The following is a 27,936-nucleotide window of genomic DNA, read 5'->3' on the forward strand; positions in this document are numbered from 1 at the left end:
TTTACTATTTAAAAATTAAATTTGATTAGCAAAATTCATGACACAATGAAAAAATCTAATAATACACTACGACAACGAGATCTCAGCTACCAGGCTTCCACGTGAAGCTGTCCCTTTGAATTTTCATTCTTTCTCTCAATGTGTCCCACATGGAATAAATAGTGTTTAGTTTCCCCACGTGGAAAAATAATAATTTCTTATTTGTGTCGTTTTTAAATCGGTCCACAACAACTTTGCCGTTAAGAATGTAAGCTTCGTTTAGTCGTTTTTGGGTAACGCCCACTCGTTTCGCGAGCATACCCGTGACGTAATAATCGTCAACCCAGAAAAATGGCACGTATTTCGCAACGGCCGACATCTTTTTTATGACGTCAATGCTGAGAATAAATGCTGATCCTGAGCAATATGGTGGGAAGTAATTTGGTTCAAAATCCTCCTTTGGAATGTACCATTTGCTTTTCTTGTCGCGAAGAACCTTCATCCGTAACCATTGGTTACAGAGTATCAAATCTTTCGTTCCAAAGCGACTCTCGATCTCGGAGGTCAGTTTGAACACTAGTTGGAATATATTTACCATAATGTCGTCATCTGTTTTAAGGGCATACGTGGCGTTAGAACAATAGGTAGAAACCCAGTTTAGTGCCGCGATGCCCTTATATGTTAGATTCCGGTAAGAGTCCACGAAATCCTTCTGCACGACATCCCCGTAGTGCGCATGCTCCATTTTAACTTTCTCCATCACGCGACGATCCGCTACGGCTCCCATAACGAACACCATTTTGGATCTGTATTGATGCAAGATAGATTTTTGTCCCCAAGTTTGTCGAAGCATTTGACGTTTGTGGAAATTCGGCGGTGCTGTGTGCACGTATATGATGAGATACACATTCCCTTCACATATTTCGTCCGGATTTAACAAATATCCAAAATTGTGTGGGTTAACAACCTGGTCAGCGGGTGTAGTGTTCACGACAATCCAATCTGTCGTCTGCTTTTTCTGCGGGTTCGGACGGTTGAAAGTTGTAGTTTCCGGTTTGCGCGGGATGAGTTCTACATTATCGAATTTGGGATTGTTGATGACGTATTCTTGCCAGGGAAGTTTAGCCGAGGAGACAACCGTTTTACTGGTCCTTTGTATCAGAAACGTGTACAATATCACACTCAGAACGAGGCACACACAAAGAAATCTGTACACTGTGGGCAGCCGGGGAAACATTCTACATCCGGCGGAATTGCTGCTACCAGCCACATTACTACACAGTTTCCGGTGATGCAGGAGTCCGGTTAAGCATTCTAAGATTTCGTCATCATTCCTAGGTGTGGCTTCCAGGAAAATGTTGTAACATCACATACATCACCTAAAAATAGAATACATATATTAGTATACACCGACACATTAAACAATTATTACAACGTTAAGGCTACATGCCACATATATATATAACTTTGTGATGTACATCCTTCTAAAAGTTTCGTATTTTAGTAACTCGTACCGTATCACTGGATATAACAGGCTAGCAAGTTGATGACAATTTAAGATGTACATATTTTAAGTAATTAGATATACTAACTGATTACATAGTTCGAATGGGAGACAACTTTAAAGACGAAAATCACAAATTAACAACATTTGTGTTATCCTCACGAGAAGCGCCTGGTCAGAAGAACCTTCACATCCTACAATGACGTTAACAATGACATATATATATATTTATGGGGAAAACACTACTAAGTCGGTGTAACATCTGGGTTAGGCGAAGCCGCTGCCCGAGTCCGGAAATCATAATTAATGCGTGACAGGTGGAACGAAAAGCACCAGTAACACGAATACGTGACCACATCTCTTCCCTAAGCTTATCGGGGATTTCCTATTATTCTCCTCAAAGTCCTATCACAAGCTGTTGCCGAGAGATCTAATAACGAAACTTAATATGGAAATAAAAAGTCACATTTTAAATAGCAGGTAACACAGACAGCTACAGGTAACTTATTGGACAGCTATATGTAACTTACTGGACACCTACATGAAACTTATTGGATAACTACAGGTAACTTATTGACCAGTTACAGGTAACTTATTAGTCCGCTTGTGTAACTTATTGGTCAGCTTCATATAACTTATTGGAAAGCTACATGTAACTTATTGGACAGATACAGATAACTTATTGGACAGCTACAGATAACTTATTGGACAGCTACATGTAACTTATTGGAAAGCTACAGGTAACTTATTGGACAGCTACAGGTAACTTATTGGACAGCTACAGATAACTTATTGGACAGCTACATGTAACTTATTGGACAGCTACAGGTAACTTATTTGAGAGCAAGAGATAACTGATTGGAAAGCTTCAAGTAAGCTTTTGAATGAGCACATAGCAACATACTTCTATATACCTATATATCCAATCATTTTACTAAGAGACGCATTTCCAGCATTTTTATGGATCATTTGAATTCGTAATTTCGGTTAAAACACTTTGGTGTTGCAGTTGAAATCTTGCGTTTTTCAACAATATACAATAAACAACAGTACACAAATTCTTTCGTATAATCTTTGAGCAGTTTCTAGTACTATCCCGGAAATATAGCAACGATCATAAACTTTTGATAAAAACAGTTTAAAGTTTTTGTTGAAATCTTGCTTTTATCACACTTTAATTGTGCGGTATCTTTCATTTCATTTTCTCACATGTATAATCCCAGAAATGTACTGTAATCACTTTCTTCAATAAATCAATCCCATGATTTGATGGGGGCCGCGGTGGCCGAGTGGTTAAGGTGTCCCTACACTTTAACACTAGCCCTCCACCTCTGGGTTGCGAGTTCGAAACCTACGTGGGGCAGTTGCCAGGTACTGACCGTAGACCGGTGGTTTTTCTCCGGGTACTCCGGCTTTCCTCCACCTCCAAAACCTGGCACGTCCTTAAATGACCCTGGCTGTTAATAGGACATTAAATAAAAACAAACCAAACCCATGATTTGAATTGAATCCAATTCAATGCTGAATGTTGTTGTTCAAAATGTACTGTATACATGGACTGGGTTGAGAACGCACTTTCACTGTGGGGCGATATTCAAATGCAACCAAATTCTACTCTACGAGTATATTCCACACACCTGTAATCCATGCATTTGTGCAAAAAGCATGCATCGTATGCTACACCCACAAAAGTCATAAACTCTATCAATAGCCGTCATGGCTGATTGCACACGTATAATCAACATTGAAAATGTCCAATATTAACACAAAGAGAGGTATGTTTTAGTAAAATATAAGCCGCGCACTGAAAAATAATATGTAAAATAATACATAATTCATATCCACGTGATGTTTATCATATCTATGTATATATGTGTGTTGCTGGACAATACATAATAACCATTGTTTTCTGTTTTCTGTGAAAAATGACGATATTATCGATAAATATTTTTTTTTAAATCCGTAGGTTAATGAGGGTAACTGGAATAACACTCATATCGAAATGTTACTTTCTAGTGATTTCATACATGATTAAGATAACGAATCGAAAAAATGCACGTGTTTCGTTCAGTGATGGTGTTGGAATAATGCTAGACATATTGAACGCTACACTCACAAGTCTTGATCGGGACGAACAGGGACTCGTGTATACCAGGATTTGTATTACATCTACATGTATATAAAACACACAATTAACCGGGCTAAGGAATTTGAGCCAAACCCCTGTGCTTTTCCCAAACCCTTTCATCTCTTCGAGTGATTTTCAGCAAAATTTCCCGACTGAATTTGTATGTAATTGATGCAGACGTCATAAATATATCAAAAGGAATTTACATAAAGAGACAGATCGACTAAACATTTTTTTCTGTAAGCGACCAGCTTATCGTCTCTCTGATGGCTTGACAATCGTTTTCTCGTTTCGATTTGACGGATTATTATCGAAAGTCACACGTAATGCCTGGTACAAAATCACGTTGATCACCATGTGTACGTAACACACGCGCGCTAAGTGATGACAACACGTGTCACATGCGCGCTAAGTGATCAACACGTGTCACACGCGCGCTAAGTGATTACAACACGTGTCACACCACACTACCGTATTCTTACATAGTACCATATGAAGGCACCGAGCTACATGAACTGTATGTTCGCAGAGACCTGGCACAAATTAAATACACAATGTATAGCAAAATATACGGCCAGTGGGGTTGATAATTTGTGCCAGACCCATGTGAACTGCTTAAACCTCGTTATCGATCTTCTAAATGTATTGAATCAAAAATAAAGGCCAAAGTCTCTCGTATCCAGAAACCGGGATTGTAGGTCAAAGCTCTCAGACCGATCTCTTGCACAAACACGAGGACTTCATGTCAGAACTAAGTCTCATACTCAGGCACAATGAATGTTAGGTCAAAGGTCACTCTCAAACGCACATGGAAAGTTAGGTCAAAGGTCATTCTCAGACACAAGGAATGTTAGGTCAAAGGTCATTCTCAGACACAAGGAATGTTAGGTCAAAGGTCATTCTGAGACACAAGGAATGTTAGGTCAAATGTCATTCTCAAACACAAGAAATGTTAGGTCAAAGGTCATACACAGCCACAGGGAATGCAGGTCAGACCCGACACAAAGACACGGACTGTAGACCAAAGATCATATGCAGACACAAGGGGTGTAGGTCAAAGGTCATACACAGACACAAGGGCTTTAGGTCAAAAATAATACCTAGTACTATGTCTAGGCGAGAGGTCACACAAATAAAGGACTTTAGGTCAAAGGTCATGCTATGACTAGGCCAGAGGTCACACAGATAAAGTCAGAGGTCATACGGGACCCAAAGGCTATAGGTCATACAATTACATGGACTGAAGGTCAAAGGTAAAACATTTCCTCGTTTTAAAATTGGTAACAGGTTATATTTGAAAGACATTTTAATATTTGATTTAAAACTGATGTTAGACTAAAAACCCTTCGCTCATTTGATCTACTCTAAAGATATATTTTTTTTTAAATAAGATAGAAAAAATAAATAAAGCTACATGATCAATTTGTTTTCTTGTCCCTGTACATCGCCAAGTAACTAAGGGACTTGAAGCAATATACCCCGAGGTATTCCTTATATTATTGATCGAAGTGCAAATTAGAGGTAAACTGAATAATATATAGAACGGCTCTAGACGACGTTGTGTCTGATTACTGCAATAGTGTACAGGATATATGTAACAACACGACTGGTTAATGCTGGCAATCCTTCGCCATGTTTTTTCGATCTCCTCTATTCATTTTCAGCGATTTCTTGTTTTCCTCCGTAACACAGTGACATCCCTCGGAATGCCGTCTCAATGGAAATGTAAAAACACATGTATTCATAGGGGCATGTTGCAATGTATCAAAAGGTCTGGTTTGGTGTATATAACATCCCCTAGCGCCGTCCCCAAAACACTCAATAAGACCCTTCTTTAATGCACCTAGCGCCGTCCCCAAAACACTCAATAAGACCCATCTATAATGTCCCCTAGCACCCTCCCGATACACCCAATAAGTCTCTTTTATAATGTCCCTAGCGCCTCCTCATTCACCCAATAAGACCCATCTATAATGTTCCCTAGCACCCTCCCCCATACACCCAATAAGACCCTTCTATAATGTCCCCTAGCACCCTCCCCATACACCCAATAAGACCCTTCTATAATGTCCCCTAGCACCCTCCCCATACACCCAATAAGACCCTTCTATAATGTCCCCTAGCACCCTCCCCAAAACACCTTATACACCCTTCTATAATGTGCCCTAGCACCCTCCCCAAAACACCCAATAAGACCCTTCTATAATGTCCCTAGCGCCTCCCCCATATACCCAATCAGACCTTTTTTTAAATGTCCCCTATCACCCTCCCCAAAACACCCAATAAGACCCTTCTATAATGTCCTCTAGCACCCTCCCCAAAACACCCAATAAGACCCCCCTATAATGTCCCCTAGCACCCTCCCCAAAACACCCAATAAGACCCTTCTATAATGTCCCCTAGCACCCTCCCCAAAACACCCAATAAGACCCCCCCCTATAATGTCCCCTAGCACCCTCCCCCTTACACCCAATACGACCCTTCTATAATGTCCCCTAGCGCCCCCCCCCCCCATTCACCCAATTACACCCTTCTTTAATGTCCCCTAGCACCCTCCCCCAAACACCCAATAAGACCCCCCTATAATGTCCCCTAGCACCCTCCCCCATACACCCAATACGACCCTTCTATAATGTCCCCTAGCGCCCCCCCCCCCCCAAAACACCCAATACGACCCTTCTATAATGTCCCCTAGCGCCCTCCCCAAAACACCCAATAAGACCCTTCTATAATGTCCCCTAGCACCCTCCCCCATACACCCAATAAGACCCTTCTATAATGTCCCCTAGCGCCCTCCCCAAAACACCCAATAAGACCCCTCTATAATGTCCCCTAGCACCCCCCCCCCAAAAAAAAACCCCACCCAATTAGACCCTTCTTTAATGTCCCCTAGCACCCTCCCCATATACCCAATAAGACCTTTCTATAATGTCCCCTAGCACCCTCCCCAAAACACCCAATAAGACCCTTCTATAATGTCCGCTAGCACCCTCCCCAAAACACCCAATACGACCCCTCTATAATGTCCCCTAGCACCCTCCCCAAAACACCCAATAAGACCCTTCTATAATGTCCCCTAGCACCCTCCCCAAAACACCCAATAAGACCCCTCTATAATGTCCCCTAGCACCCCCCTCCCCAAAAACACCCAATTAGACCCTTCTATAATGTCCCCTAGCATCCTCCCCAAAACACCCAATACGACCCCTCTATAATGTCCCCTAGCACCCTCCCCAAAACACCCAATAAGACCCCTCTATAATGTCCCCTAGCACCCTCCCCAAAACACCCAATACGACCCTTCTATAATGTCCCCTAGCACCCTCCCCAAAACACCCAATAAGACCGCTCTATAATGTTCCCTAGCACCCTCCACCATACACCCAATACGACCCTTCTATAATGTCCCCTAGCGCCCTCCCCAAAACACCCAATACGACCCTTCTATAATGTCCCCTAGCGCCCTCCCCAAAACACCCAATAAGACCCTTCTATAATGTCCCCTAGCGCCCTCCCCAAAACACCCAATAAGACCCCTCTATAATGTCCCCTAGCACCCTCCCCATATACCCAATAAGACCCTTCTATAATGTCCCCTAGCACCCTCCCCAAAACACCCAATAAGACCCCCTATAATGTCCCCTAGTACCCTCCCCAAAACACCCAATAAGACCCTTCTATAATGTCCCCTAGCACCCTCCCCATACACCCAATTAGACCATTCTATAATGTCCCCTAGCACCCTTCCCAAAACACCCAATAAGACCCTTCTATAATGTCCCCTAGCACCCTCCCCATACACCCAATTTGACCCTTCTATAATGTCCCTAGCGCCTCCCCATTCACCCAATTAGACCATTCTATAATGTCCCCTAGCACCCTCCCCAAAACACCCAATAAGACCCCCCTATAATGTCCCCTAGCACCCTCCCCAAAACACCCAATAAGACCCCCTATAATGTCCCCTAGCACCCTCCCCAAAACACCCAATAAGACCCTTCTATAATGTCCCCTAGCACCCTCCCCCATACACCCAATAAGACCCCCCTATAATGTCCCCTAGCACCCTCCCCAAAACACCCAATTAGACCCTTCTATAATGTCCCCTAGCACCCTCCCCCATACACCCAATAAGACCCCCCTATAATGTCCCCTAGCACCCTCCCCAAAACACCCAATAAGACCTTTCTATAATATCCCCTAGCACCCTCCCCAAAACACCCAATAAGACCCCTCTATAATGTCCCCTAGCACCCTCCCCCATACACCCAATAAGACCCCCCCTATAATGTCCCCTAGCACCCTCCCCAAAACACCCAATAAGACCTTTCTATAATGTCCCCTAGCACCCTCCCCAAAACACCCAATACGACCTCTCTATAATGTCCCCTAGCACCCTCCCCAAAACACCCAATAAGACCCTTCTATAATGTCCCCTAGCACCCCCCTCCCCAAAAACACCCAATTAGACCCTTCTATAATGTCCCCTAGCATCCTCCCCAAAACACCCAATAAGACCCCTCTATAATGTCCCCTAGCACCCTCCCCAAAACACCCAATTAGACCCTTCTATAATGTCCCCTAGCACCCTCCCCAAAACACCCAATAAGACCCTTCTATAATGTCCCCTAGCACCCTCCCCAAAACACCCAATAAGACCCTTCTATAATGTCCCCTAGCACCCTCCCCAAACACCCAATAAGACCCTTCTATAATGTCCCCTAGCACCCTCCCGAAAACACCCAATAAGACCCCCCTATAATGTCCCCTAGCACCCTCCCCAAAACACCCAATTAGACCCTTCTATAATGTCCCTAGCGCCTCCCCATTCACCCAATAAGACCCCTCTATAATGTCCCCTAGCACCCTCCCCAAAACACCCAATAAGACCCCCCTATAATGTTCCCTAGCACCCTCCCCCATACACCCAATACGACCCTTCTATAATGTCCCCTAGCGCCTTCCCCAAAACACCCAATAAGACCCTTCTATAATGTCCCCTAGCACCCTCCCCAAAACACCCAATAAGACCCTTCTATAATGTCCCCTAGCGCCTTCCCCAAAACACCCAATAAGACCCTTCTATAATGTCCCCTAGCACCCTCCCCAAAACACCCAATACGACCCTTCTATAATGTCCCCTAGCGCCTCCCCAAAACACCCAATAAGACCCTTCTATAATGTCCCCTAGCACCCTCCCCAAAACACCCAATAAGACCCTTCTATAATGTCCCCTAGCGCCCTCCCCAAAACACCCAATAAGACCCTTCTATAATGTCCCTAGCGCCTCCCCATTCACCCAATTAGACCATTCTATAATGTCCCTAGCACCCTCCCCAAAACACCCAATAAGACCCCTCTATAATGTCCCCTAGCACCCCCCCCCCCCCCCCCCCCAAAAAAAAACCCCCACCCAATTAGACCCTTCTATAATGTCCCCTAGCATCCTCCCCAAAACACCCAATAAGACCCCTCTATAATGTCCCCTAGCACCCTCCCCAAAACACCCAATTAGACCCTTCTATAATGTCCCCTAGCACCCTCCCCAAAACACCCAATACGACCCCTCTATAATGTCCCCTAGCACCCTCCCCAAAACACCCAATAAGACCCTTCTATAATGTCCCTAGCGCCTCCCCATTCACCCAATCAGACCTTTTTTTTTAAATGTCCCCTAGCGCCTCCCTATTCACCCAATAAGACCCTTCTTTGATGCCCCCAGCGCCGTCCCCCACTCACCCAATAACACCCTGTCATAAAGTCATCCAGCGGACTTTTCTATCTATTGAATGTTTTTTTTTTAAATGTGTTATTTTCGCCTTAAGTTTAAGTATTCTACTGAAGGATATAGTAGGGAAGGCTAGCAGGTGGCTTAATTGTGAATCCCATTGTTACAACCACTTGTTTTTAAGCCCATTGTTACAATCACTTTAAAGCCCATTGTCAACATCATACAAGGAAACGAAACATCTAGCACAGGGAAAGAACGGTTTTCAGTTTCCGGGTTCGATCGTCCGGCACAGAAATAATTTATGTAATTTACAATGTTCAGCCTACCATGTTCATACACTTGTACACATGTTTATAAACATGTATACGTGCTTACAAATGTGCACATGCGTATATAAACGTTTACACGTGTTTATAAACCAATACGTGTTTATGCGTTTGTAAGTGTTTATAAACTTGTACATGCGTTTACAAATGTGTACACGTGTTTATGAACTTGTACACGTGTTCATAAACTTGTACACGTGTATACAAATGTGTACACATGTTTATAACCGTGCTTACATACTTGTACATGTGTTTATTAACAATTACACATGCGTACACTTGTACACCTGTTTATAAACTTGTACATGCGTTTACAAATTTGTACACGTATTTATAAAGTTTCACTCAACGGTGTACGTCAACGTGTACATTTGTATCTAAGTGATGTTCCACAAAAAAAGTTATACCCGAAATTAGATGTGAATATGAACGCGTGCATAGAACGACCAAATATGTAAATTTATACAGTAAACATGTTCATAAAAGGTCGTCTCTAGTCAAGACAACACTTTACATATTTATAATCCATATATACTTACCTACAGAATGAACCAGATGTACAACGCAATTTGCCATCAGTCTAACATTGAGCTTGTGGACTTTTAACTCCGATATCTGGGTGTACTATCTTAATAACTACCATCCACACTTTTAAGATAACCACGAGGATTGTGATAGCTAGTATCGAGATAAAACCGGAAATGACGACACAACAGGAGGCGCCTAGCAGATATGACGTCATAATATTCAAAGCAACAAATGATAATGAAGTAGACGGAAATGTTTCACGGAAGACCAACAAAATGTAACATGGCGAGCATGAAGTGTCATTTCCCGATTTTAAAAGCAGAAACAATTTATATATACCGTCCGAAGTGTGGGGGACAGTAGATGTAAATTGATCTAGCTATATAGCTGTGTGGTACTTTGAGAGATTTTGGTAAAGAGCATATTTTCATGATTAACTAGATCTAAGTCAATATATTCTATATAAAAAAAATAAGAAACTAAAAATACAAAGAATTTCTCAAAAGGATATTTTATCCTGTCATTGTAATAAGTTAATGCAGAAAGTCGTTGTCACAGATCGATGGAATGAAGTGTAGGTAGGGGCGATAACTACGTTTAAATCATGGCGAAAAACAAATGTTCAAGATGATGTTAAAAGAGTCCGTCTCGAGTTCAGAGATTCCGTGCTTGAGTCCCAATTTAATCAAAATCCACCAATGACCCGACCAATAAAATGCCCTAGTGTGGTTTCCATGGTAACGAAACCCATGCGGTTGAATTCTCTGTCCCGTAATACCGATGTTGACAATGGGCTAACGAGATTCATGGAACATGTCCAGAAGCCAATGTTGTTATTTAAGCATTGAACGGCTTTCAGTTGGCATTCATAGTCAATATGAATGCCAACTGAAAGCCGTTCAATGCTTATATTTACCATCTGCGATTTTTTATTTGTCGTGCGATTTTTTTTTTTGAAATTTTCAAATTCAAATTTCAGTTGGCAGTTCATAAGCTGGTGAACTCGCAACTGAATTGATAGGGTTATATAGTGGCAGTGCCATACAATGGTAAATATGACCTCATGAATGTTGAAAAAGTAAAGTTCATTCCCTAAATAACAAGCATTTGGCAATGAAAGCCATGCGTTTGAATTCGAAATTCTATAACCAATGTATGTTCACCGATAATGTTATTCCTTCTCGTGCAAATACGTATGTCACCTCAAGTCAGGATTCCTGTTGTCGTTCTGCAGACATATTACGCGACTACCACAAAAATAAACATATAACTAACATCTAAATTTAATTGAATATGGAAACAAAATATAACGAAAGTAAATATCAAATAATTAGCATCGACTGCTTCATCAACATTAACAAACATGTACTTACAGTTAGCGGTAGGCTTACGGAATTTTTGGGGTCCTCCTAAAGTCATGAATGGAATTAAATGGGGGGTTTGAAGGTGTTTTTCGCTTATAAACGTGTAATTTCTCAGTATTTTATGCATGAAGGGATTTTATCACATATTAAAATTATTTTTTATTAAAAAATAAATTAATAATGATGTCACTCAAGATTTGAATGAAGATCATTGCTGTGATTTTACAATTGGCCAGAACTTGTTTCCAATAATGAGATGAGACAAGTTTAGTCTGTTTTATGCAAGGAGGGATGTTATTACATGTTAAAATAGATTTTTATTAAAAAATGAAATAATTTGCCAATCAAACCGACCAACCTGAACGGGACCGCCTTGGGATCGAGTGGACCTGAACGGGAATTTAGCTGTATTATAGCTAATTTTGTGTAATATTTAAGTGTTAAAGGTGCTACACACCTTCGACAGACCGTATTTTTTATCAATTAAAAACACGAATAGACTCGCATGTATTTTTCTTCAGCAATAAAAGTTACACACTTAACAATATTACCACCCTCGGAACGTTTCATCTTCTTATTTATCTTTAAAATAAGTAAATAAAAAAATTATTTGCGTCCCGAAGAAATTCCATTTAGGAAGGTAACATGTGCTAGCCTAACATCTCCAGAAAGAAGGAAGCATAAATTAGATTATGAAAGAGAACGAAGAAAGGGAAGATTTCAATCGGAGAACAGACAGGTGGAATTATAAACGACAACGAAATCGGAACTGATGCGGAAATTACACAGTTGAGTTTTTTTGTTGGAGAGGCAACTGTGTAACGTACACACGTACGTAGTGTAACGTTCGGTCTGTTGTCATCTTTACTGAAAACTGTAAGCATATGATGCGATTGAATCAATGGTTAAGATTTCTTTTGTGATATGTAGTGATTGCAGATTCATTATTTATAGTTCATCAGCTTAAACCTGTTGATAAATCACACTTGTATCAATCCAGCGAAATGGGTCCGAAGGGGATAACGCTAAGAAAGCATTTCGGTTCGTGGGCGACAACATGCACAGGATCATGATTTTTCGCAACGGATAATATTGAAATGTTTTAGTTTTTATTTTCTGCTTGCATTAAAAGCTCGCAATTAAAATTTGTAGTTATGATAGGCAACAGGCAATACATTGTTGTCCCAGCTGAATAAAAATAAGTCCACCATGTGCGTTTTCTTCTGTATGTAAATCTCTCCCAGAATGCACTGCGATCAAGGTCAAGTATATGCAAAGTAGATTATAATGTTCAAAAGTTCGTAGCTTCTTGGCTTCATTACGACAATTTTTGACGGTATAAAATTATTGTTTTTATTTGTAGGTCTTAAACAGGCATATATACATGGACTGAATTTCATTTGTTGTCAAAATAATAACAATTTATTACACTCTGTCGGAGGGGTAGCATCTTTAAATGCAAACGGAGATGTCACTCGAGATTTAAACGAAGATTAAATTACCGATATTCCGGTTTTGAATGATATTTCTGATTATTTACAAATTAGCCTCTGGATTGCAACACACCAGTACTCATGGGCACAGGGGTTTGTGACAACTTATTTTACCCACAGGTCACAGAGGAGTCCCAGAAGGACACAACGGGCTGTATGATGCATTTAATAGTTCAACAGTTTATTCAACTTGAAGCCATACGGCTTATTAGTATGTCCATGGAAGCATAAGTTTCAACAACATATATATATACAGAATATACAATATGTAAGCTAGGAAATGGACAAAACCATAGGCGAGACTGGTAATAGGCCGGGGCGGATACAGGATTTTCAGTTAGGGGTGTGGGGTCCGGGGGTACTCCGATTAGATTCATACAATTTTAAATAAATGCATAGGGAATTGTGTCATTTTGGGTCAAATATCATAATATTTCGCAATGTTTAAAGTTTTTTGAAGTGGTTATATAATCATATCATGGGATTCATAGAACATAGAAAATATCAGATAACTTATCCTTACAGTTGTATTAAAATTGCAAACGTTGTATCGATTACAAATATATGTATATATTTTAGTAAATGTAGTATGTATGGTTAACTGGCTATGTTTACATATCTAAAACATGTGCCTTAATTTCCAGAATTAGGCATTTTACTGTACACTGCTACCTTAGGGAGTGGGCCAAACAATAGTTTTACTGGAGATAAACACAAACAAATATGATATTGATCTATACCAAAGGTTGGAATCTTAACCGTATTAACTAGCTTGATAGCAAATACTATCAAAGATTACATAACTCTTTTTCATTACGTACATATAGCAGTTGGATAGGTTTGAATTAAGAAGGACGATTCAACTGAACAGAATTGGTCACGTGACCCGCCGCCATTAGATGCCGGAGAATGATGCAGGAACAAAGCATATTTTCTGTATATGCGCGTCCTTCTTTTGCAATGAAAGCAATCCTACTTTGTCAAGTCATAGAAGTAAATATCTTATGTTTTCATTATATTTACAAAAACGTTAAATAAAACACGGAGCACGAAATAAAAAACACATGAAAACGAATTAATCAAATGGTTTTGACGTCCATTGCTTGACAATGAACTGGTTTTGCTTGACACCAAACTATTTGGTGTGAAATAGATTTTATGGCAGAGATATGTACATTTCTCAGTGTGAAATATTCCACCATTTGGATTTCATAGATGCAGTGCGGATGCAGTTGATAGGTTCCAGCACAACAATTTGTTTTCTTCTACAATCAATTTCGGTTGGTTCGTGTTTTTAAGATTCTGGCAAATAAACTTTAGACGTTAAAAAAAAAAAAAAAAATACTTGTAAAAATAAAAATATAAAAGACAGTTAATAACTCTAGACAAGTGGTAGTTATAGACAGGTTATAGTTATAGACAGGTTATAGTTTTAGACAGGTTATAGTTATAGACAGGTTATGGTTATAGATTTGAATGAAGGTCATTGCTGTGATTTTACAATTGGCCAGAACTTGTTTCCAATAATGAGATGAGACAAGTTTAGTCTGTTTTATGCAAGGAGGGATGTTATTACATGTCAAAATAGATTTTATTAAAAAATGAAATAATTTGCCAATCAAACCGACCAACCTGAACGGGACCGCCTTGGGATCGAGTGGACCTGAACGGGAATTTAGCTGTATTATAGCTAATTTTGTGTAATATTTAAGTGTTAAAGGTGCTACACACCTTCGACAGACCGTATTTTTTATCAATTAAAAACACGAATAGACTCGCATGTATTTTTCTTCAGCAATAAAAGTTACACACTTAACAATATTACCACCCTCGGAACGTTTCATCTTCTTATTTATCTTTAAAATAAAAAATAAATAAAAAAATTATTTGCGTCCCGAAGAAATTCCATTTCGCTCCGCCTCCACATTGAATGAAATACTAAGTGCGCATGCGCCGAAAACAGAAACACAAACGAGTAGGAACCACATGGCGAAGCGAGGAAGGTAACATGCGCTAGCCTAACATCTCCAGAGAGAAGGAAGCATAAATTAGATTATGAAAGAGAACGAAGAAAGGGAAGATTTCAATCGGACAACAGACAGGTGGAATTATAAACGACAACGAAATCGGAACTCATGCGGAAATGACACAGTTGAGTTTTTGTTGGAGAGGCAACTGTGTAGCGTGCACACGTACGTAGTGTAACGTTTCGGTCTGTTGTCATCTTTACTGAAAACTGTAAGCATATGATGCGATTGAATCAATGGTTAAGATTTCTTTTGTGATATGTAGTGATTGCAGATTCATTATTTATAGTTAATCAGCTTAAACCTGTTGATAAATCACACCTGTATCAATCCAGCGAAATGGGTCCGAAGGGGATAACGCTAAGAAAGCGTTTTATGTTCGAGGGTGACAACATGCACAGGATCGTGATTTTTCGCAATAATATTGAAATGTTTGTTTAGTTTTTATTTTCTGCTTGCATTAAAAGCTCGCAATTAAAATTTGTAGTTATGATAGGCAACATGCAATATATTGTTGTCCCAGCTGAATAAAAATAAGTCCACCATGTGTGTTTTCTTCTGTATGTAAATCTCTCCCAGAATGCACTGCGATCAAGGTCAAGTATATGCAAAGTAGATCATAATGTTCAAACGTTCGTAGCTTCTTGGCTTCATTACGACAATTTTTGACGGTATAAAATTATTGTTTTTATTTGTAGGTCTTAAATAGGCATATATACATGGACTGAATTTCATTTGTTGTCAAAATAATAACAATTTATTACACTGGTGATAGGCCGGGGCGGATACAGGATTTTCAGTTAGGGGTGTGGGGTCCGGGGGTACTCCGATTAGATTCAAATAAACAATTTGTTAGGAAACATGCTACAGTAGGACAGTCTGGCCGTGTTTTTTTTTTTTTTTGTTAAGCAAAACTGCTGTATTATGATAGACATAGAAAAAATCAAAAATAAGTTTATACTATAACTTGTATACCCATTATGAAGTAGTAAATACAGGCTTCACATTTGCTAAAAAAAGAAATATATATCGGTTCCGGATTAGAAATTTCCTGATTCTCCGAAAGTGTGTTGACACCGGAAATTTAGTTTTGCCTTCAGCGAGATTTTGGAAAAGCTTAATGATGAACATATGTCAAAACAAGATTAATTCTGTCTTTGGGATAGAGATATTCAATTCCAAATGGATTTCAGAAAATAAATGCATAGGGAATTGTGTCATTTTGGGTCAAATATCATAATATTTCGCAATTTTTAAAGTTTTTTGAAGTGGTTATATAATCATATCATGGGATTCATAGGTCTGAAAAACAGAAAATATAAGATAACTTATCCTTACAGTTGTATTAAAATTGCAAACGTTGTATAGATTACAAATATATGTATATATTTTAGTAAATGTAGTATGTATGGTTAACTGGCTATGTTTACATATCTAAAACATGTGCCTTATTTTCCAGAATTGGGCATTTTACTGTACACTGCTACCTTAGAATAGTTAGGGAGTGGGCCAAAGCAATAGTTTTACTGGAGATAAACACAAACAAATATGATATTGATCTATACCAAAGGTTGGAATCTTAACCGTATTAACCAGCTTGATAGCAAGTACTATCAAAGATTACATAACTCTTTTTTTATTACGTTACATATAGCAGTTGGATAGGTTTGAATTAAGAAGGACGATTCAACTAAACAGAATTGGTCACGTGACCCGCCGCCATTATATGCCGGAGAATGATGCAGGAACAAAGCATATTTTCTGTATATGCGCGTCCTTCTTTTGCAATGAAAGCAATCCTACTTTGTCAAGTCATAGAAGTAAATATCTTATGTTTTCATTATATTTACAAAAACGTTAAATAAAACACGGAGCACGAAATAAAAAACACATAAAAACGAATTAATCAAATGGTTTTGACGTCCATTGCTTGACAATGAACTGGTTTTGCTTGACACCAAACATTTTGGTGTGAAATAGAATTTTATGGCAGAGATATGTACATTTCTCGGGGTGAAATATTCCACCATTTGGATTTCATAGATGCAGTGCGGATGCAGTTTATGGGTTCCAGCACAACAATTTGTTTTCTTCTACAATCAATTTCGGTTGGTTCGTGTTTTTAAGATTCTGGCAAATAAACTTTAGACGTTAAAAAAACAAATAAATAAATACTTGTAAAAATAAAAATATAAAAGACAGTTAATAACTCTAGACAAGTGGTAGTTATAGACAGGTTATAGTTATAGACAGGTTATAGTTATAGACAGGTTATGGTTATAGACAGGTTATGGTTATAGACAGGTTATAATTATAGACAGGTTATGGTTATAGACATTTATAGACAGGTTATAATCATAGACATGATATGGTTACAGACAGGTTATAGTTATAGACAGGTTATAATTATAAACAGGTTATAATTATAGACATGTTATGGTTATAGACAATCAATTTTCAGTTGGTTCATGTTCTTAAGATTTTACCAAATAAAGTTTAGACGTAAGAAAAAAAATGTATTAGGGAAAACAACGTCTTGTGTAAAACCAGAGAGATCCTGTCCCTTTATTACTATATACCGGGTATAGCATATGTCCTTAGTATTGTAAAAGCCGGATTTCTGCCGCTACATTTGAGCTAACACCAGGTGGCGACACACCCACACACGCGCCACCTAGCGTGTATTTTGGTTACGCAGTCAACTTTTCGTTTAAGTTGCCAACATATTTCAATCTGAGTGGATTCCATCAACATTCCGTACGGGAAAATATATCAAATATAAAATATATTTAATTCGTGAAAAGTAAAAATAAGGTAATGTAAAGCTTTAATCGTAGAGATGATATTGTGACACAGTCGGCGCGTGACTCAGTATACATTACACCAACCATAATATGTAATCCCCGATAATGCTCCCTATAGGGTTATACTTTAAAGCATTGTACAACCTATGCTAAGGGGATTAGATATAGATATTTTATCATATTACACATCCCTACCGCAGTTACAGGTTGGAATCCGCTTATAAGGTCGTCAACACGTGACTGCGATTTGTAACGAGATTTGGGTTGAATGACCGATGTCGTGACTAAACTTAATTGTCTTGATTAAATGGACACTGACAGTAAAACTAGATCAAAGTTACGAAATCACGACACGTGTCGTCTTTTCGCTCCACGTGCGACAAAGTGAAGATTGTTGTTATCTCGCGCGGCGGGGCGAAAGATGATTTTGGGCGGAATACAATAGACTTGCGTTTTTGCTGGGTTAATCGCAAAGTGAACAGAAAGGGTCGTTTTGAGGCGGGTCTCCTTGTAGTAGCTGGTGGCTACCTCACTGAACAACCTACTGGAAGCTCTAACTACGAACTTCGGATCTTACCCGAGATTACGTGCCCGGTGCTCTAAATGACTGAACTATTACGACCCTCAACAGCGACTTCATTTTTGCGGTTCATTTTTTCGTTGTTGTTGTTGTTGTTGTTGTTTTTTGTGTTTTTTTCTTCATTTTGTCGTTGCGAAAACACGATAATTAGGGACGAAATAACGAAATGATACATATCAGCCACCGTATGATAAAGCCACCACCAACCGAACAAAACAAAAGCTGAAATAGTGTTTAAGACCAATATGTATGGGAACGGATTACTTAGTAAGCTACCAGATACCACAAGTAACTTAAGATCGCAGTGGTTAATGGGATGACGTCTCGTAATAATGATGGCAGCGTTACCCTAATTAGACTGAGGGCAGGGGTCTCGACCTAGTTCGTACGGCAGATGTGTACACATGCGTACATCTATACATATATATATGACAGCCATATGCGTTGATGTTCTCCCACAACAGAATATAAAATCAGTTCGTGCCCTGACGATCAGACACTATTGGATATTAATGGTACATATATTTATGCATGCGGGTTTCTGGACATTTATCACGGCTAAGGCCGTTATATACAGTACATCATATACTCCGAAACTCATCTATATTCAGGACGGGGCGGCCATATCGGAAATCACTGGACAAAACAAAAGAATCATAATATATTCGGCAAAGTACGATGTAATGAATGTAGACCCCTTTCACGTGACGTCCCAGGATGTGGATTTCGACGAAAATCACAGTATAATTATTATGTACAATCTTAGTTTACCGCACATACGCATAATTTTGAAAAATCTAAATTCAATGTATCGTATTATTGTTAAGTTTGATCTGCCATGATTTTGATCTGTTCCGGAGGTCTCGAGTATAGGTGATAGCCCTATTTACTCTGAGAAGATTAAGTTATCCTACAATCTGACCCCATTGTTCAGTGATAAGACGTCGATTTCTTACTACACACAACACATGTGTGAGAATGTAGGCGTGTTGTATGTACACCAGCCTCCATAGTGTGTGCATGTGTGTATGATTATCTGTCATATCTCAATATATATGTATCGTATTAATATCGGGTAATTTTCCGTTGATGACTGAATCTATCATTCTCTGATGGACATAATCTGTCCATTTATATTGATATTCTTACTCAAATATAACAATTGGTCATTATGTATGAAAATTAAACAGCTTTAGATATAACTCCGACACGCTTCATCGACGTACGATATAAGCCTCCTTATATAGTCATACTAATTACAAAGTAACAATATTCTAAAATGTCGAATATTATATATAAGAAATTGCCAATATCAGTTGAAACAGTTAAATTGTGAAAAGTTAGTGACGTCATAGTTTCGACTTACCTCCGAGTGCAAACATCGTCCACACACCACCACACGTGTACAGTGCAGTGTGTCAATCTATAGCAGACAAACGCGCATCTGATACACACTTGACACGACCTAGCGAGTTTCCTGTTGGCGAACCCGTACGGTAACACACATGCACTATCCCTATATGTATATAGTTGTTGACACAAGACAGATAAAACTTTGTAAAAAAAAAAAAAAAAAATAAAAAAAACTCAACAACAACAAACAAACAACAAATATGGAAAGAAACAAATATAATTCAGACTTGTATATCGAGCTCGAGATTTCCAATTCCCGGTCCCTAACCTACACACCCGGTGTAATCTGCTAGCCCTACCTATTTCCGATTTTCAACAAACACACTATTACAATCAATAATATTAATCTTCAAATTCTAATAATCCTTTTTTTCGCTAACAGAGTTTTAGTTTTTATGGATGACAACGAAGTCGAAATCGGCCTGTACTAATCTGGAATTCCCCTGATGTTTTTCTCACGATCTCATACACACCGGAAATATATCGAAAAAGGATTAAACCACGTTGTATTGATAGCATAACTAGAAACAGAGCCAGCTTGAAACATAGATCGACATTCAGGGACATTTTATATAGTTCGATCTTTTACTATGTCCTTATAGGCAGGTTATGGTTATAGACAGGTGATGGTTATAGACAGGTGATGGTTATAGACAGGTGATGGTTATAGACAGGTTATGGTTATAGACAGGTTATGGTTATAAACAGGTTATGGTTATAGACAAATGATAGTTATACACATGTGGTAGTTATAGACATGTGATAGTTATAAACAGGCGATGGTTATAGACAGGTTATAGTCATAGACAGGTTATGGTTATAGACATGTTATGGTTAAAACCAGGCGGTTGTTAGAGACATGTTAGGTTATATAGACAAGTTATAGCTATCGACATGTTATGGTTATAGACAGGTTATAGTTATAGACAGGTTATAGTTATAGACAGGTGATGGTTATAGACAGGTGATAGTTATAAACAGGCGATGGTTATAGACAGGTTATAGTCATAGACAGGTTAAGGTTATAGACAGGTTATAGTTATAGATAGGCGATCGTTATCGGCAGGCTATGGTTATAGACAGGTGATGGTTATAGACAGGTTACGGTTATAGATAGGTTACGGTTATCTACATGTTATGGTTATAGACAGGTTATAGTTATAGACAGGCGGTTGTTATCGACATGTTCTGGTTATAGACAGTTGACAGTCATAAACAGGTGGTATTTATAGACAGGTGGCAGTTATAGACATGTGGTAGTTATAGACAGGTGGTAGTTATAGACAGGTGGTAGTTATAGACAGGTGGTAGTTATAAACAAGTAGTAGTTATAGACAAGTAGTAGTTATAGACAGGTGGTAGTTAGACATGTGGTAGTTATAGACAGGTGGTAGTTGTAGACAGGTGGTAGTTATAGACAGGTGGTAGTTATAGACAGGTGGTAGTTATAGACATGTGGTAGTTATAGACAGGTGGTAGTTGTAGATAGTTTGGTAGTTATAGATAGGTGGTAGTTATAGACAGCTGATAGATATAGACAGGGGGTAGTTATAGACATGTGGTAGTTATAGACAGGTTGTAGTTATAGAAAGGTGGTAGTTATAGAAAGGTGGTAGTTATAGACAGGTGATAGTTGTATACAGGTGGTAGTTATAGACAGGTGGTAGATATAGACAGGTGGTAGTTATAGACAGGTGGTAGTTATAGACATGTGGTAGTTATAGATAGGTGGTAGTTATAGACAGGTGGTAGTTATAGACAGGTGATAATTATAGACAGGTGATAGATATAGACAGGTGATAGATATAGACAGGAAGTAGTAATAGACACGTGGTTGTTATAGACAAGTAGTAGTTATAGACAGGTGGTAGTTATAGACAGATGGTAGTGATTGACAAGTAGTAGTTATAGACAGGTGGTAGTGATTGACAAGTAGTAGTTATAGACAGGTGGTAGATATAGACAGGTGGTAGTGATTGACAAGTAGTAGTTATAGACAGGTGGTAGTGATTGACAGGTGGTAGTTATAGACAGGTGGTAGATATAGACAGATGGTAGTTATAGATAGGATGTCGTTTTAGACAGGTGGTAGTTATAGACAGGTGGTAGTTATAAACAGGTGGTAGTTATAGACAGGTGGTAGTGATTGACAGGTGGTTGTTATAGACAGGTGGTAGTTATAGACAGGTGGTAGTTATAAACAGGTGGTAGATATAGACAGGAGGTAGTTATAGACAGATGGTAGTGATTGACAGGTGGTAGTTATAGACAGGTGGTAGTTATAGACAGGTGGTAGTTATAGACAGGTGGTAGTTATAGACAGATGGTAATTATAGACAGGTGATAGTTATAGACAGGTGGTAGTGATTGACAGGTGGTTGTTATAGACAGGTGGTAGTTATAGACAGGTGGTAGTTATAGACAGGTGGTAGTTATAGACAGATGGTAATTATAGACAGGTGATAGTTATAGACAGGTGGTAGTGGTTGACAGGTGGTAGTTATAGACAGGTGGTAGTGATTGACAAGTAGTAGTTATAGACAGGTGGTAGTGATTGACAAGTAGTAGTTATAGACAGGTGGTAGTTATAGACAAGAAGTAGTTATAGACAGGTGGTAGTTATAGATAGGATGTCGTTTTAGACAGTTTGTAGACATATACAGGTGGTAGTTATAGACAAGTAGTAGTTATAGACAGGTAGTAGTTATAGACAGGATGTCGTTTTAGACAGTTTGTAGACATATACAGGTGGTAGTGATTGACAGGTGGTAGTGATTGACAGGTAGTAGTTATAGACAGGTGGTAGTTATAGACAGGTGGTAGTTATTGACAGGTGGTAGTTATAGACAGGTGGTAATTATTGACAGGATGTCATTTTAGACAGGTGGTAGTTATAGACAGATGGTAGTGATTGACAAGTAGTAGTTATAGACAGGTGGTAGTGATTGACAGGTGGTAGTTATAGACAGGTGGTAGTTATTGACAAGTAGTAGTTATAGACAGGTGGTAGTGATTGACAAGTAGTAGTTATATACAGGTGGTAGTGATTGACAGGTGGTAGTTATAGACAGGTGGTAGTTATAGACATGTGGTAGTTATAGACAGGTGGTAGTGATTGACAAGTAGTAGTTATAGAAAGGTGGTAGTGATTGACAGGTGGTAGCTATAGACAGGTGGTAGTTATAGATAGGATGTCGTTTTAGACAGTTTGTAGACGTATACAGGTGGTAGTGATTGACAAGTAGTAGTTATAGACAGGTAGTAGTTATAGACAGGATGTCGTTTTAGACAGGTGGTAGTTATAGACAGGTGGTAGTTATAGACAGGTGGTAGTTATAGACAGGTGGTAGTGATTGACAGGTGGTAGTTATAGACAGGTGGTAGTTATAGACAGGTGGTAGTTATAGACAGGTGGTAGATATAGACAGGAGGTAGTTATAGACAGATGGTAGTGATTGACAGGTGGTAGTTATAGACAGGTGGTAGTTATAGACAGGTGGTAGTTATAGACAGGTGGTAGTTATTGACCTAGTATACTCACCACAGTGAAATCATACGAGAAAATGTTTCTATTCGCCCCACTGAGACAAATCCTAAAGTTATTGGCACCATGTTCGTTAAAGACTAATTACGGCCGTTATACAGTAGCTATAATGCTATTATAATATCTGAAATGACTAGGGAATTTAATGATGTCGTATTCGACTGTTCAGACAGCTTCGACAAAAGCAGCGGCTTTACAAGAGCAATGTGCAATTGGCTCCGGACGCTGAATCGACAGAAGACAGAGAACCTTTTGTTTTTAAGACAATTATTATTCTAGTCTCGACAATCACCCCCACGAATCAACTAGTGGTCTAGCTCTAGATGTAACGTACGGACAACACTTTTGATTCTCACACGTGACGTCCCCAAAGGTAAGACGGACCACAGGCCAGTACTAACCAGAAAATGAGGATTTCGTTTCTATGATTGGAAATTGTAGCAGTTTCTCCAACTTCTAATGTTTTAAAGATTCATTTATTGGATAAAAGCAAGATATCTATTACATTGATTTCTACATCAACTTCAGGAACAAACATCAAAATGATGAATCTTCCTTGAAAATTACAATAAACTAATATTCCGTAAAGAAGAAAGATACTCAAAATATCATTCCCGGCATACAAGCGCCTGTGTGACGGTTTTATAAATATATATGTATATATAAACTGTATACTGGCTGGTCGGGTAGCACAGTGGTAACACACTCACCTTTCACCTAGGCGACCGGGGTTCGATTTCCCCATCGGACGTGAAAAGGTACGGGTCACCTGCCCGACCTTGTGGGTTTTCCCGGGGTTCTCATGTTTTCTCCCACAGTAAGACCCCTCGCACGCTTCCATCCGGGCCAACAAGCGTGATTATTATAAGTTAATATTGTAAATTGTTTCGCAATTGTTGTAACATAAATATAGTTTACATAAGTTTGTTGGCAGAATGTTGGAGGATCAAAAACGCAGTCTCCTAGATCAGATGTCAATCCAGGATAATGCCTCATCCTCAACATGTGAACCGAGGTAGTGACACATCACACTTAATATTGCTCAAGAAATTTGAATAATTCTAATGATGCTGACACTCATATAATTTTCCCGTGATGTCCATCAACCTTCATCTCTCTATCTGTCTGTATAATGTGACCGCATGGGTTGTCCTGCTGGGTGTCTTTGGTAGTAAGATTCAGTGGGCTGGGCTCATAGAAATTTCAAGGGTCACAGATTTAGATATGAACATTTCGTTGTTAAAGTTCATACAAATTCAATATTGGAGTAAAAATAGTATTTTTTGTTTGCAGTTTCCGCCAAAAAAGTATAGGTCTTTAAAATTCAGTTTATAAAAGCCAAACATTTAAGGGCCTGGTGGCAGGGCCAAAAATGGGGTCGTATGTATACGAGTATTGCATTTTCAGTTTCTTCTAAGATTTATTATTTTACTCAAACACGATTTTTGTTTGTTTGGTAGTTTTCGCCCCGTGAACAGCCAGGGTCGTATATAAACAGTCTGTGCTACAAGATATTTTAGGATGATGATGATGATGATGATGATGATGATGATGATGGAAGGGAATTTGAATGAATTATTTTATTATGAACATCATATGTTGTTGATGAAAATGCTTTAAAAATACAAAAAATACAAAAAAAAAGAAATTTTAGGAATTCCGAAGACCAGATAGAATGGACAAAGAGAATCAAGTCCGCAGCTTTACAGGAAGGAGAGATAGGTTGTTTTTTTTGTTTTGTTTTTTTTTAACGTCCTACAGCCAGGGTCATTTAAGGACGTGCCAGGTTTTGGAGGTGGAGGAAAGCCGGTAGGTGGAGGAAAGCTGGAGTACCCAGAGAAAAACCACCGTCACAGTCAGTACCTGGTAACTGCCCCACGTAGGTTTCGAACTCGCGACCCAGAGGTAGAGGGCTAGTGATAAAGAGATGGGACAATTCTACAATTTCTATTTGGAGTTGAATACAAATATGTCTGTATATTACAAAAAAAGTTCAAAGAGTTGTTGTTTGTGTACACTTGTGAAGTGGGAGTGATCCTCATTAGATAATGCAGTTGAAGATCCTAAATCAAGCCCATGCTACCTGGCTATATCTCTGTGGAATTGTAAAGGTCTGTGATTCAGATGCCCCAATTTCTGTGGAGCTTTGTGCAGAATATAGTTAAGCAATGCCTTCCAGACCAATCCATTCGTCAATTAAGTGTGAGGAACAGTGCCTAAATTTGTCTTGAATTAAAATTGATGTCTAAGCAAATATTTCAGCTTTCATTATGGAAGGAATCGCTTTCATTGTATCAGTTCCCTCGGTCCGCTTAATTTTACAATTGCAATAAGATAAATCAATGCGACAATGATGCACGTGGCAATTAAAGATTTATATTCGTTGAAATTGTCCTGGAAGAGGTCTTCTCTGTAGTAGATATTGTTTGAACACTATCAGAGGATTGATGTGATCAGTATAATATTTTCTTCTGAATTTGTGGTACACAGGGTTGTCACCTGCAAGGTTACAGATCTACGCTATCATTCTCCACAGATAGGAAAGGAGATCTCCATTGATGATTAAACTCATACTTACTTTGTTACGTCCGTTACAACAATAGCACGTATTGTTCTTTGTCATGTTAAAAGCAACAACAATGATCTACAAATATTTCAAAGCTTAGAAAGATAATTTAAAAAATGAATACCACGGCGTACAACAGTAGTATCACATGTATGAAAAAATACTATTTAATCAACAAGACTCCTAATGAAAGCGATCTATTTTTGCCGACATGCTAAAAAGGATATACCTATTATAGTTTAATGTACAGTCTGGTATACAACAAGGAGATGTTGTAATCCTATCTGTTTCAAAAGGAAAATTGATATCGCAGGTTCATTTACTCTATTGAGCAAATAATTATTTTAACAAAACACAAACAGCAATAATAAGAATATTGAATCCAGCTTGTGAGGTAAACGCCAGATGGTATTTACGTGATAGTAATTTAATAATCAATAGTAATTGGCTACCACAGACACATGCAGTGTCATCTATCTTAGCATATTGTATCTTCCTTAATGGCCATGGCTGTTAATAGGACGTTAAACAAAAACAAACAAACAAACAAGTTTCTTCCTGGGTACGTGTTTTCATCTCAACCTTCCATGACTGTGTGAGTAAAATAATGCAAGGGTTGCTTAGACGAAACTGAAAATGCACTACTTGTATGTATAACCCCATTTTTGGCCCTGCCAAGGACCACGTGCCCCGAGCGGTCGGCAACTTGAAAAGTTCAGGTCAAGATCCCAATGCAGAATTAACATCAATTACAAGCTATTATACCGTTTATAGTTTTCAGTATTTAATTTTTTTTTTTTTTTTTTTTTTTTTTAATATTTGCAAGTGTAAAGTTATTAAGATGAAAATGATGCAAGTCCCTCCTTTTGCAAACTAGTTTCATACTTAATATAGAAATAAGAACCTTTGGTTCGGTTAACATGATGTTATACCGACCTGGTAGAACGCAATATTAACCGAGGGCGAATGTTCATAATAGAGGAGTATTTCCCTGTGTGGTAATAGCACCAGATAAAATGACAGGAAAGGCATTGGATAAGCCACGGTGTTTTGTGAAAAGAATGTATTTGACGAAACTCTTTTTTCGCATGAAGGTACAATAGGTAGTTTACGGAAACTCTCCTCCCTAATGACAACACAGGCTTCGTGTTGTTATCGCAACTTTAATTATATCTCGTACATTTGCAAACCCTCTCGATTATCAAAGACAGGATAATCACTATCATTTGGTGGACAGCATCAAATGAAGATTGCTTGCATTTTCTGTGAACAATAGCGTTATTGTTAAAAGCATTGAGATTTTTATAGGTCGTGGCAAGAAATAACAAGAAAAAACGACGTCTGTCTGTTGTCCGACTTTTCTAAACTACATCTTGCGGTATCTCAGTAAATCCTTTATATATAACTGAATGGAAAGTCAAACAAATATGAGTCGTGTATATTATTCCGGTTCATGCCGGCGTTCGAATGATACGTACGGACATGCTTACAATAACTGGTTTGTATAGCTGCAAGAATTACATTATCGGGATCAAAATGACGGTCAATACTCAGTAATACAAAGTTGACATAGCAGTGTCATTGATTGACAGAATATGGTCAGCACCATTGACTGCTGTATTACTTACCATCACAACACAACCTGCAGGACCAGGGGATCGATCGGCGGCGACACCAATAATACTGGAACATCATCACTGGGCCGGTCCCGGTCACGTTACCAGGGAAAATAAAACATCTACCCGCAAATATGCATTTACCCTACTGACGGATCCATTCTGAATAGAGCACAGGCGGTGAAGCCATTTTCTGAAACCTTTGTCTTTGATGTTTATCGATTTTTTTCACTGCGCAGGCGTGTTAGATTCCTTCACAGCAGTATCGATTTGCTCTCCCAGTTGCTGTTGGCATGGTAAAAGTCGAGGAAGTGATCAATATTTTCGAGTTGT

The 27,936-nt window shown here is 38.9% G+C and overlaps 1 protein-coding gene across 4 annotated transcripts; it reads right to left on the minus strand.

Annotated features, from left to right (window-relative positions):
* Positions 1-27,811, minus strand: LOC117330937 (beta-1,3-galactosyltransferase 1-like). Of its 4 annotated transcripts, none has more exons than XM_033889511.1 (2): positions 27,616-27,811; positions 1-1,358 (listed from the first exon to the last, which is right to left on the minus strand). In XM_033889511.1, exon 2 carries the CDS (start codon positions 1,214-1,216, stop codon positions 83-85), a length of 1,134 nt encoding a protein of 377 aa, XP_033745402.1. In that variant the 5' UTR covers positions 1,217-1,358; positions 27,616-27,811; the 3' UTR covers positions 1-82. The 4 variants fall into 4 exon arrangements, with proteins under 4 accessions (XP_033745402.1, XP_033745401.1, XP_033745399.1 ...); XM_033889510.1 differs by lacking the exon at positions 27,616-27,811 and adding an exon at positions 19,831-19,934; XM_033889508.1 differs by lacking the exon at positions 27,616-27,811 and adding an exon at positions 10,208-10,353.
* Between the last annotated feature and the right edge of the window lie 125 nt (positions 27,812-27,936).

Source organism: Pecten maximus, chromosome 7 (genome assembly GCF_902652985.1).
Source record: "Pecten maximus chromosome 7, xPecMax1.1, whole genome shotgun sequence".
Taxonomy (NCBI): Eukaryota; Metazoa; Mollusca; class Bivalvia; order Pectinida; family Pectinidae; genus Pecten; species Pecten maximus.

Excerpts from the sequence above, each read along its gene's own strand:
- LOC117330937 (XM_033889511.1), bottom strand. The coding sequence starts at position 1,216 with ATGTTTCCCCGGCTGCCCACAGTGTACAGATTTCTTTGTGTGTGCCTC.